At 35.9% G+C, this 13956-nt stretch overlaps 1 protein-coding gene across 1 annotated transcript; it reads left to right on the top strand.

The window, feature by feature from the left end:
* Nucleotides 1–5927: 5927 nt before the first annotated feature.
* Nucleotides 5928–13956, top strand: LOC142530467 (uncharacterized). The gene is made up of 9 exons (XM_075636305.1): nt 5928–6087; nt 11524–11593; nt 11818–11944; nt 12017–12099; nt 12210–12270; nt 12887–13059; nt 13130–13223; nt 13305–13509; nt 13635–13956. The coding sequence occupies exons 1-8, from the start codon at nt 5928–5930 to the stop codon at nt 13407–13409; spliced, it is 873 nt and encodes a 290-aa protein (XP_075492420.1). The 3' UTR covers nt 13410–13509; nt 13635–13956.

Raw genomic sequence — 13956 nt, forward strand, 5'->3', positions numbered from 1 at the left:
CATGGAGTGCCAGTTAGCATCTTATCTGACAGAGACCCGAGGTTCGTTTCGCGATTTTGGAAGAGCTTCCAAGAGGCCATGGGAACGAAAGTGACCCTCGGTACTGCCTATCATCCTCAAACCGATGGACAAACAGAGAGAACCATACAGACCTTAGAAGATATGCTGCGAGCGTGCGCCCTTGAATTCAGTAGCAACTGGAGCACTCATCTACCCTTAATTGAGTTTGCTTATAACAACAGCTATCACAGCAGCATCGAAATGGCCCCATACGTAGCCCTTTATGGAAGAAAATGTCGATCACCACTTTATTGGGACGAAGTCGGAGAGAAAGCCTTATTGGGACCCGAGCTAGTGCAGATGACTGTGGAGAAAGTTAAAATTGTCCGAGAGAAACTCAAGGCAGCTCAAGATCGACAGAAAAGTTGGGCAGATCTTAGGAGAAGGCCTGTGGAGTTCAATGTGGGCGAGAAGGCTTATGTGAAAGTCTCGCCTATGAGAGGAGTGGTCCGATTCAGTAAGGCCGGGAAATTGAACCCTCGATATGTTGGACCCTTTGAAATCTTGGAAAGAGTGGGCACGCTAGCATGCAGGCTGGCACTGCCACCGAACATGTGAAGGATCCACAACGTGTTCCATGTATCCCAACTGAGGAGGTACATTCCAGACCCAAGTCACGTTTTAGAAATAGAACCACTCTTGACCGCAGGAAACTTGGGAGAAAGATTGAAATACGAAGAAGTCCCCATCAGAATTTTGGATACCAAAGAACAGGTTCTTATACGACGTATTATTCCCTACGTCAAGGTGCAATGGTCCAACCACACGGAGCGAGAAGCAACTTGGGAAGTCCAAGAGAAGATGCGAAAGGAATATCCCTACCTATTTGGAGACCAAACCGACTCCAGTTTCGAGGACGAAACTTCCCATAAGGAGGGAGGGATGTAAGAACCGATTTTTTTTTAGCCTGCAATAGCATGCAATTAATGACGATAAGGAAATTTGTCAGATTTGATTATTGTAATAAATAAGATATACATATGAGGAGATAATTAATTATTGGAATCTTTGTCACCAAGTCAAGAATACCTACAATATGGCATGCATATTTTCGAAAAATGCAAGGGGATATACAAGATTTGGTAAGGACCATCCAAGGCTAGAGGAATCAATGCATGGACTTGACAATTTTCGAAAATCCCTTTATTATTGTGCAAGAATAAACCACAAGGAAATTGGAAACAAATCCCATAATTTAGTCATCATATTTTCGAAAAGGGGCAAGGAAATTTGGAGTAAAATATTGCAAGATTTGAAGCAATTTTGTCATGATTTTAGTACCAAGTTTAGACCATTTTTTCTCCCCTATAAATACCACACCATACCCAGCCATCCTCACACCTAAATCTCGAAATACTTGCTGCAAATTTTCGAGACTCTCCCTAGCGAAACTCTGCCCAAATATCGTCTCAAAATCATTCGAGAAATCGAAGCCGAAGCGCCGTCCGACCGAAGAACGAGAAGCGACCCAATCCCCGAAGTTGTGCACCACGTTTTAGCATCATTATATACGGTAAGTGGGCTGTTTTTAAATATTAAAATTTCGGTTATGCATATGTGAAATTTTTTGGTTTTTGAAAATACAGTCGAGTACAATTCTCTTCTACTCCTTTTCTTGTGTTGTTGTCATTCGTTTTTAAGCACTGTGAGGAGTCGACTGCATATGGGTGGGAATCTCAACCATGACGTACCCTTACGCGGTGGGGGATATAACCGCTATACGGCCTCGCCCCCTTAGAGGAGTAAAAATTAGGAACTGACGTCAGTAAACCATAGAAAGTTAGATAAATCACAGTGGCTAGTAAAGTTATGCATGTGTTATGAAGTACGTATGAACTCATGATTTATGATTCGAAATTTATGCATGTTGCTTTTATTGTGCTCGATTTCCCCCACTTGCTGAGTATTCCCCAAATACTCACCCCCTTACAACCCTTCCCAGATAAGTCCGAAGAACAGATTGAGGAGGAAGAATCCGAGCAGTTTTGGGGATGGTGAATGCTCAAGGAAATCGATTATCTTTACGTTATTATTACTTAGATTTATGTTTCCGCATTAAAACTCTATCGTCTTATTTATTTTGGGAATTGTAAAGACAATGGTTATTTAATTTAAGATTATGATATATAAACTGGTTCGGTTTATACTGTGCTACAAGAGGCTTGTTGTTGCGATTGTGTGATTGTTAAACAACGCCGGTGTCATTCCCGAGTTTCGGGGCGTGACACCTACCATTTTTTACGAACACGCAGCCTCAAATTTTTGACAATTGAGACGGCATGCGCATCTTCTTTTGACATTCAGACTCCCGACTTTTCTCGTTGATGGTACGATAAACGCCTATAAATAGAAGCGATTAAGTTCCTAAGCACACACCACATAAGAAAATTATACACCATCTATAGAGTGTGTGAAGTGCTTAGAAGACATCAATCGGAGGAAAAGCAGATAAATAAAAAAATTTCAATGGCCGGAGGTAATTCTCCATCCGCTTTCGCATATTGTTTATCATGTTCATATATACGTAGAAACATGATTTTTGAGCAAAATTCTGACATTTGGTATCAGAGCCGTGATACTTCTGCCTTGAAAATTTTGCTTTTGGGAATTTACGTAAGAAACTTGAAATTTAAAGATCGGACGTAATAATATTAAGATACTTACCTTAGAATTGTGTTCTCGATCGGAGTTTGAAGTTCTTCTATGAAATCTCAAAAATTGAAGATTTGCTTTCTGAAAATTTTTTCGAGATGAGAAAAATTTTTGAGAGCAAAACATTTACGAAGGAATTGTAGAAGAAAGCAGCTTAAAGAAGGATGCAATTGAATGAGATTAATCAATTGTATCACATGCAGTGTATTGAAGTAAATAAAAGAGGCCACACGTTTTAAAATTGTTTCCAAAGTGTCGGTTGTTTTTTATTTATTTTTTAAAAAAAACTAATAAATTAAGCGGAACCCACGTCAATTTGTGACATTGTCGGTAATGATGGAGTTTTTTTCTTACATTATTATTATTGTTCTTAAAATAAAAATAATAATATTAAATAAATAAATAATAATTAATGTATTATTAAGTTATATGTATAATTCGGTATACATATAGCATTTGGCTAAATAATTTGTACACATTAAAATAATTCCAAAGATCGACGTACATGTTTAGAAATTATTTTTGCATGTTAGATATAATGTCAAATATTATGGATAAGTGTTTGATGTGTACATTCAAATTTAATATTATGTTTGCATTTATTCTTGAAATTTAAAATGCAAATAATATTGAAAAATAATTGGTACATCAATATTCACATTATTATCATATTAAATTATATTAATTAGTTTATAATTTGAAATGAACATATCAAGTAAGATGTGAATATAATATTATAAAATAAAATATTTCAGATGGTCACAAATGAACAAATAATCCTCACTTTATCACTACTCTGATAAAAGAGAAAAACTGATGAGGAGTCCACATTTTTGCGTAAATGTGATCCTCACTTTATCAATATTCTGATTGAAGAGAAAAACTGATGGGGAACGTATTTGTTCATATTAAGTAAAAATGTGAATATAAAGTTATTTAATGAAAAAATTTGGCTTATAAATATTCACATAAATGTGGATAATTAAAGTGAATAATATTTATAAGATGACATGAGAAAACATGATCTGGGGAGTTCTTCATAGATCGGTTTAAACTGCCTTGACTAGCCACTGGTCTCCCTGAGGAATGTTGCTCTGACTAGGAGTTAGGTATTTAAAGGGCCTTAGCACTACCTATCTGTCACGCCCCGAGACCGGGGTTAGTTGACACCGACGTCCTTTTACAACCACACAATTGAAAACAACAAGCCTCGTAGTACAATGTAAATCGAAACCAGTTTATAATTCATAATTTCCATGAAATAAACATTGTCTTTACAAAACCGAAATCTCAAAAAGACGACAGAGTTAATGCAGAAACGTAAACTGCATAATAATAAACTTAAACTTAATCTAATTTCTTGAATCATCACCATCCCCAGAATTGTTCGGACTCTTCCTCCTCGAGTTCTTCTTCGGATTTATCTGGGAGAGGTTGTAAGGGGGGTGAGTATTTTGGAATACTCAGCAAGTGGGGGAATATCGAGCACAATAAAACAACATGCATAAATTTTGAAACACATGATTTGCATACATACTTCATAAACATGCATAATATTTATCAGCCACTGTGATTTATCCAACTTTCTATGATTTACTGACGTCAGTCCCTAATATTTACTCCTCTAAGGGGACGAGGCCGTATAGCGGTTATATCCCCCACCGCGTAAGGGTACGTCATGGTTGGGATTCCCACCCATATACAGTCGACTCCTCACAGTGCTTAAAACCGAATGACACAACACAAGAAAAGGAGTAGGAAAGAACATGTACTCGATCGCATTTTCAAAAAAACCGAAAAGATCACATATGCATAACCGAAATTTTAAGATTTAAAAACAGCCCACTTACAGTATATAATGATGCTAAAAACGTGGTGCACAACTTCGGGGATTGGGTCGCTCCTCGTTCTTCGGTCGGACGGCGCTTCGGCTTTCGATTTTTAGGCTAACCTTGGGACGATATTTGGGCAGAGTTTCGGCTAGGGAGAGTTGATGAATTCTCGAAATTTGCAGCAAGGAATTTCGAGATTTAGAGGTGTGAAGAATGATGGGGTGATAGGGTATTTATAGGTGAGGAGGGTTGAGCTAAATTTGGCACTAAAATCATACCAAAATTCATGTCAAATCTCCTAATATTTGACTCCAAAATCTTTGCCATATTTTCGAAAATATTGTGGCCAAGTGAGGGGATTTATTTCTTAACCAATGCCCTCCATTATTTTCGAAAATATCATGCCCAAATTCCATGTATTTTCGAAAATATCATGCCTAAATTTCTTGATCTCCTTGAATTACTTCATCTTATTTCTTGCATCTTGTATGTTATAACAATTTGCCATATTTCCTTCCCAAAATTCGAAATTGTGCATGCATTAAGGTAATAATTGTCTGGGCCACAAAGATATCAAAGATTGTATTTCCAAAGTACCACAAAATAATCCCTTTCATATTCAAGATTTGTATATCCAAAATGTTATATTAAAAATAATCCCACTTAAAATACGTACACCTAAAATTAATAACTCATCAACTTAAAGTTGCCTAGTTGGGTTTTCACATTATCTTTCCTGGGAGCACTCTTGGAAAATGTTGATTATTTACTGAATAATTATTATATAAAGTATTAAAGTAAAGCCAAAATTTTGTCCAGTGAACCGTATAATTTTAAATAAATGAGGAATAGTCACAGCATCCTTATATTTGGAAAATCATGCATTAAGTGGATTTGGATCACATAATGGACATCAATTGTAATTAATTATATAAACATAATAAATTTTACCCTACAAGGATTTTTATTATATTTATGTAACTAATTAGGTTAAAATATCAAATTATATTTTTCTTAATTTACCATAGGAGTTAAGAAAAATACATTTTGATAGTTTTATCATAAAGATACAGAAAGTCATTAGATTTTTAAAACATGAATTACATTGGTAAAACATGATTGTCTCAAAATTTTAAGCATATGATCTTTTGTGCAGTTATGTAACCTGCGAGTTTTTCTGATATAAAATGTGACATTCCCGAACTGAAAGGCGATAATTATAAAATATGGAAAGAAAGAATTCTTCTTCAATTAGGGTGGATGGATATTGATTATGCTATATGGAAAGACGAACCATCTGCTATTACTGAAAACAGCATTCCGGATGATGTTGATCTTTATGAAAAATGGGAGCGATCTAATCGACTCTGCGTAATGTTCATAATGACCAAAATCTCTGCTGGTATGCGTGGTTATGTCGATCAGTATAATAATGTCAGAGAATTACTGAAGGCTATTGATGAACAATTTCAATCTTCAGATAAAGCACTTGCCAGCACCTTAATTATAGAATTATCTTCATTAAGGCTCACCAGTGTGAGAGGTGTGCGAGAGCACATCATGAAGATGTGTGACATAGCGGCTCGGCTCAAGACACTTGAAGTGGAAATGTCTGAGACTTTTCTTGTGCACTGTTCCACATCAATATGGACCCTTCAAAATTTTCTACAACACACATAAGGATAAATGGTGAATTAATGAATTAATGATCATGTGTGTTCAAGAGGAAGGAAGGCTGTTGATGGAAATAAGTGATAATGTCTTTATGACTACACAAGAAAAATTTAAGAAACAAGCCAAAGTCAAGGGAAAAGGGAAATGAATAATTCCACCACAACCTGACAGCAAGAAAGAATCCAAGTGTTTTTTCTGTAAAAAACGGAACACATTAAGAAGGATTGCAATAAATTTAAGAACTGGCTTGAAAAGAAAGGTATTCATATTTCATTTGTCTGTTATGAATCTAATATGGTTGATATGATTTATAACACATGGTCGATTGATTCTGGTTCTATAATCCATGTTACAAATACCTTGCAGGGTATGCAAAACCTAAGGAAGTCAATAGAAAATGAGCGGATCATTTATTCAGGAAACAAGATGTCTTCGCATGTGGAGGCTATTGGAACTTGCTGCCTAGTGTTGAATAGTGGTTATATTTTAAAATTGAAAAAGACTTTTTATGTTTCTAGTTTTTCTAGGAATTTAATTTCAGTTTCAAAACTTGTACCTTTTGGCTATTCATTTCAGTTTTTGGATAAATCAATAAATTTGTTTCATAAATCAAATATTATTGGAAATGGTACAATGGTTGATGGTCTTTTTTCTACTTCTTTAAAAAATAATAACTCCACTATGCATGTTTAAGGAGGTATTAAAAGATATGTTATAAATGAAGATTCCTCTATACTATGGCATAGGAGATTGGGACACATCTCCATAGAGAGAATTAAAATATTTGTAAATGATGGAGTACTTAGTACTTTAGATTTTACTGATTTTGAGACTTTTGTGGACTGTATTAAGGGAAAGCAGACCAATAAGTCTAAAAAGGGTGCCACGAAGAGTACAAAAATATTAAAAATCATACATTCAGATATTTGTTGTCCAGATATGGACATGCAAAGTCCGAAATATTTCTTCTCCTTCATTGATGATTATTCACGATACATGTATATCTACTTGCTTCATAATAAAAACGAAACACTTGAAGCCTTTAAAGTTTTTAAGGCTGAAGTGGAGAAACAATGTGGAAAACATATTAAGATCGTGAGAACTGATAGAGGTGGAGAATATTATTGTAGATACACTGAGAATGGACAGGCACCTGGTACGTTTGCGAAGTTTCTCAAAGACATGGGATTGTTGCCCAATATACTATGCCTGCTTCTCCAGACCAAAATGGTGTAGCTGAGAGGAGAAACCGAATATTATTGGACATGGTGAGTATCATGATTTGTAGCTCCAAACTTCCTAAATCATTTTGGACTGAAGCTCTTAAGACAGCTGTGTGTGTATTAAACCGAGTTCCAACCAAGGCTTTCCCAAATACGCCATTTGAGTTATTTAAAGGTTGAAAACCGAGTTTGCAACATATACGCATTTGGAGTTGTCCTTCTAAAATAAGAGTTTACAACCCACATGAAAAGAAACTGGACCCAAGAACTATAAGTGGATATTTCATTGGGTATGCCGAAAAATCCAAAGTGTACGTATTCTATTGTCCATCTCACAACACTAGAATTGTGGAATCAAGAGATGCAAAATTTCTTGAAAATGACTTGATTAGTGGGAGTGATCATGACATAATTTTTGAGAATGATCACATTAATTCACAACCCTCTTATTCAAATGACAGATTGGTTGTTATTCACACCCCTCAAGATCAAATGGGTGTTAGGCAACCGATTACTGAAGTTCCACAAGTCGCTAATGGATATCCAGTAGATCAAGTTGTTAATGAAGAACAACAAGAAGGCAGATCTACTAGAATAAGAAGATCATCAATATCTAGTGATTATGTTGTGTATTTACAAAAATCGGACTCTAACATCGGAGTCAAAAATGATCCTGAAACGTTTTCACAAGCCATGAGTTGTAATGAGTCAAAACTATGGTTTAATTCTATGAAAGAAGATATGAATTCTATTGCAGTTAATGGAGTCTGGGATCTTGTTCAGTTGCCTGATGGTGTAAAAGTCATTGGATGTAAATGGGTCTTCAAAACAAAGAAAGACTCAATAGGCAACATTGAAAGGTATAAAGCAAGACTCGTAGCTAAAGGATTCACTCAGCAGTAAGGAATCGACTACAAGGAGACTTTTTCTCATGTATCGAAGAAAGGTTCTCTTCGTATCATTCTAGCATTAGTTGCACATTTTCACTTAGATTTACAAAAAATGGATGTGAAAACAGCTTTTCTCAATGGAGAACTAGAAGAAGAGGTTTATATGAAACAACTTGAAGGATTCTTCTTCTCTAGTAATGGTGAGCAATTGGTTTGTAAGATTAAAAAATCTTTATATGGATTGAAACAAGCTTCCCGTCAATGGTATTTAAAATTTCATGATGTTATCTCTTCATCCGGATTCGTTGAGAACCACATGGATCAATGTATATACCAGAAGGTCAGTGGGAGCGAGATTTGTTTCCTTATTCTATATGTGGATTATATATTACTTGCAACCAATGATAAGGGTCTATTATATGATGTGAAACAATTCCTCTCTAAAAACTTTGATATGAAGGATATGGGCGATGCATCTTATGGCATTGGCATTAAGATACATAGAGACCGAATTAGAGGTTTTCTAGGTCTGTCTCAAGAAACCTATATCAACAAAGTTTTAGAGAGATATCGGATGAAAGATTGTTCACCAAGTATAGCTCCCGTTGTGAAAGGCGATAAATTTAATTTGAGCCAATGCCCAAAGAATGATCTATAGAGTCGGAACAAATGAAAAACATTCCATATGCTTCTGTTATTGGAAGCTTGATGTATGCTCAGGTATGCACTAGACCTGACATTGCATTTGTAGTTGGGATGTTGGGAAGATATCAGAGTAATCCAGGTTTAGACCATTGGAAAGCTGCAAAGAAAGTCATGAGGTACCTTCAAGGGACCAAATATTTATGCTTATGTTCAGACGAACTGAGAATTTGGAAGTAATTGGCTACTCTGATTCAGACTACGCTGGCTGCATTGATTCACAAAAATCCACTTCAGGATATATTTTTATGCTAGCTGGTGGAGCTGTATCTTGGAGAAATGCAAAGCAGACATTGACTGCTACTTCCACTATGGAAGCTGAGTTCGTAACTTGTTTTGAGGCAACCTCACATGGTGTATGGTTGAAAAGTTTCATTTCGAGGCTTAGAATCATGGATTCTATATTCAGGCCATTAAGAATATATTGTGACAATTCAGCTGCTGTTTTTATGACTAAAAATAATAAAAGTGGTAGTCGAAGTAAGTACATCGACATTAAGTATTTAGTCATACGAGAACATGTTAAAGATAAAAGTTACTTATCGAACACATTAACACTGAATTGATGATTGCGGATCCTTTGACTAAAGACATGTCACCATTGAAACTTAAGGATCATACAGAAAGAATGGGACTTGGTTCCTTTATGTAATTTTGTTGTAAGAACAAAGTTAATGAAACTATGATGTGATATTTTCTCATATTTATTGTGCACACATTCATTGATTTGAGATATATCAATAAAGTTGGACCTCGAATAAATATAAGGTTTATTCATTAAGTTGTTTGAGAGATATAATACATTGTGATATATGGAAGATAATAATTGTTTTTAGATGACCTATCGCCATGATTCATGTATTTTATTTCTCCTATGATAAATAAGATATATGTGTCAAGTGGGAGATTGTAAGAAATATGACACATACATGTTAAAAGACGTAGCGTGTAGGAATTGGCGACGACCAAGAAACCTACCATTTTTTACGAACATGCAGCCTCAAATTTTTGACAATTGAGACGGCATGCGCCTCTTCTTTTGACATTCAGACTCCCGAATTTTTTCGTTGATGGTACGAGAAACGCCTATAAATAGAAGCGATTGAGGTCTCTAAGCACACACCACATAAGAAAATTATACACCATCTATAGAGTGTGTGAAGTGCTTTGAAGGCATCAATCGGAGGAAAAGCAGAGGAATAAAAAAAATTCAATGGCCGGAGGTAATTCTCGATCCACTTCCACATATTGTTTATCATGTTCATATATACGTAGAAACATGATTTTTGAGCAAAATTCTGACAAGAGATTGTAGTCTTTTGAGTTCGTGTCATAGCCGATGAAGATAAACTTCTTGCTTTTAACATCTAATCTACTTCTTGTTTCATCGGGCACATGAACATGAGCCAAACTTCAAAAACTCTTAGATGAGAGATGTCATGCTTCCTACAGCTCCATGATTCTTTTGTTTTTTTATCCCCACATGTTCCTTGAAGGTGATCAGTTGGAAAATTATACTGCACATGCGACTGATCCACCCATAATTCTTCTGGTAGCCTCTGGATTTTAGCATGCTTCTCACCATGTCAAGAATGATTAATTATTATTTTCTGTCTCTCCATTTTGTTGAGGAGATCATGGAACTGTTAGAGGTCACCGCTTCTGTTTGCTTCGCAAAATTCTTGATATTCCTTTGAGGTAAATTCTTCCCCTCAAGCAGATCGTATGACTTTGATCTCGAGACCACTCTCCTCTTCCATAGCAGCCTTAAACTTCTTGAATACTCCAAGAACCTCTGATTTTTTTCTTCAAGAATATGCCCATGTTTTTCTAGAAAAATCATCTATGAAGAGAATGAAATACTTAAATCTTACCACGTGTGCTTGGCTTTACTGGACAGCAAACATCCATATGCATGAGCTCAAGCAACTTTCATGCTCTTGAGCTCGACTCCTTTGGAAAGATTTTCCTGAAATGCTTCCCGAGTAAGCATCCTTCGCATGATTGGTCGGGATTTTTAATGCAAGTTAGTCCTATCACCATAATTTTTTTTAGTGCAAATCTAGTCCTCCGAAATTGAGATGCCAGAATCGAAGATCTCACAACCTAGTGGTGTCTTTGTAACAAGCTTTGAGACACAGAGCAACATCATTTTGAATATGAAGCTAGAATATTCTTTTTTCTTGACACTGACATTCAGTGGCGGAGTCAGGTTTTTATTTATACTCAGGCTAGAATTTTCTAAACCATAGTTGAACTAATATTGACAAATGGAGCCCCGGGCTACCAGAAAATAAGACAATTTTATGTATAAAAAATATCGGAAAGAAACAAGTCTAGCAACACATGGCTCCGCCCGTGCCGACACTTTAACAATCAAGTGGCCAGTATCATATTTTAATAACACATTATATTTGGCACAAATTAAACATTTAAAATGAATAGTTTTTTTTTTTTTCCATTACTCCAATCTTTGCTTCGTCTATGAAGGTTACATTGCCGCCAGTCGATTCATCGAGCTGTACGAACATGTTGTATCTTCACCTCTTTCATTATCTTTGTAAGTTGGTAAAAATGTACCATCTTCTTCTATTCTTTTTTCAATATAATTTACTTTTTCTTCTTCTTTAGTTTTAGCTTTGTATATTATCTACATATATGAAAGCCTGAATAAGTTTAGAAGGGCCCGTTTTTGCCCGGTTGCCGGTAAACAACATCACACGTATAATAAGCTTTTCTCTCCACCGCTACAACAGCAAGGACATCAAAACGGGACTGATGTAGCATTACCTTCTCTTCCGTTCTTCTTTTCTTCTCGTTCCTTGCACCCTTTTCCACCTGCTTGCAATTTCTTCGGCTTCGATCCTTCTTCGCGGTGTCCCCTCTTCTTGGGATTGGAAAGCTTCGACTGGTTATTTTTCTTCTCTTGTTTTTGTTTCGTTTTTTTATTTACTTTGTTACATTCTCGGTGTTTTCTCTTCAGTTTGATCGGTCTACTTTTTTCTTCTCATTCCTTGCACCTTTTCCACCTGTTTGTGATTTCTTTGGCTTCGATCCTTCTTCGCGGTGTGTTCCCTCTTCTTGGGATTGGAAAGCTTCGTCTGGTTATTTTTCTTCTCTTGCTTTTGTTTCGTTTTTTTATTTACTTTGTTACATTTTCGGTGTTTTTTCTTCAGTTTGATCGGCCTACCTTTTGCATATGGTGGTGAAGACATAGGATCTGAAGAATCCTTGACTGTATGTTGTTCATTTGTACCGATATTTGGCTTCTTTTGCGAGCGTAATTGCTTATTCTTTTTATACGAAGGAAAAGGGTACTTGGTATCGACCAGCTAATCTATGTTTGCAATACTATAGCTGCATCTTGTTTCCTTCTTCAAGTTAGGAGGGGTTGTCACTAGAATGAGTCATGAAGTTGCACAGTTTGACCTTTTTTTTTTCACTCGCATCTGTTACACATATCAATGCAATAGGGGTGTTGTACATTTATACTTAATTTGGATTCATTTGATGACCGTGTGAGATTGTATATCAATAATAATCCTGATTTTAGTATATATCAATAATAAGTACATTTATACTTAATTTGGATTCGATGCTCTGTTTTAAGATTATGAAATATCTCACATAATTGAAGAGGTTCAAGAAACGGCACAACTCATACTGGTTCTAATAGAGATGTTTGCCAGTGTTTCTGAAAAATAATTTCACACTGGTTTTGACTTCAACTTAAAGCCAGAAACTTATTTTTATATGGGTTAAATTTATTATTAATATCTTGGTGCTTTCTCGTTGAGTGTCGAAGCTTCGTAGTCACATAATGTCTTTTTTATGAAACTTTCTCGTTATGCAGATCCTCAATATTGAATGGTCTGCTGGGTTAGTACAACTGAAGTGTGTGGAACGTGCTGACTTTACTCCCCATGGATCATTTGCTGATGTAATTATAACACCAAAGGCCCATGAACCTGACAACTATAGCTCAACTTCATTATTTATATTGACCAATCTAGGACAACTGCATTTGTACGATTTTGCTTCTTTGTCTATCTTCAAGCCTGGGACAGGACATAATCATTCAGTCCATGCATTTCAGTATCATTCAGCAATGCCCACTTTGGAACCATATGACTGTGGGAAAGCTTTATTTGATGGGTAGAGATAGGAGTTTCTTCTGTGAACTTTCAGAGGTACTGAAATCCATCATATGTTGTACATTCAATTTATTTATTCATTTCGTTTAAATGACCATTTATTGTTCCATTAGACAGTTTGCCCCTGCCAAGCTACAAGAGGGTGACATGTTGACCGGGAGGGATTCGCGGTGGCCTCTTACTGGTGGCGTTTCCTTGTCATCTGTCTACTGCTGCAAATAAGCTTCAGAGGATGTATATAGGAGGATATCAAGATGGATATGTTCGAACATGGGATGCCACTTCTCCAGTTCTTTCACTTGTTTATGTTTTACGATTGAAGGTTAGCGCAATGCTTTCTAAATGGTATTGGCTCAGCATCTATCATCATTATATATTGATAGAAAATTCATTGATCGAGTTTACAGTATTATACTTGTTAACAACAACCACACCATTTACTAGCAGCTAGAAGGAATTCAAGTTTCTGGTGCAAGTTCAGCAGTATCATCATTGGTCTTTTCTTCTATCACCTTGACCATAGCTGTTGGCAACGAAAGCAGAGCGTTAAGAATTACAGTAACTTTCTATGTTTCTCGGGCCTTACTGAAATAGATAAAAATAGTGATTCACATTTTCCTTTATTTGTTAGGTTTTCATTTATATACTTCAAGGCAATTCCAACCAAATAATCTTGACCCTGATAACTGAAACCAGTCATGATGGTATTTTTTCCCAAATATTAATTTTCTGCCATATTTTGATTTATGATTATTTGTGTTTCTAGGCT

The sequence above is a fragment of the Primulina tabacum genome, chromosome 17, assembly GCF_025594145.1.
Source record: "Primulina tabacum isolate GXHZ01 chromosome 17, ASM2559414v2, whole genome shotgun sequence".
NCBI classification, from domain to species: Eukaryota; Viridiplantae; Streptophyta; class Magnoliopsida; order Lamiales; family Gesneriaceae; genus Primulina; species Primulina tabacum.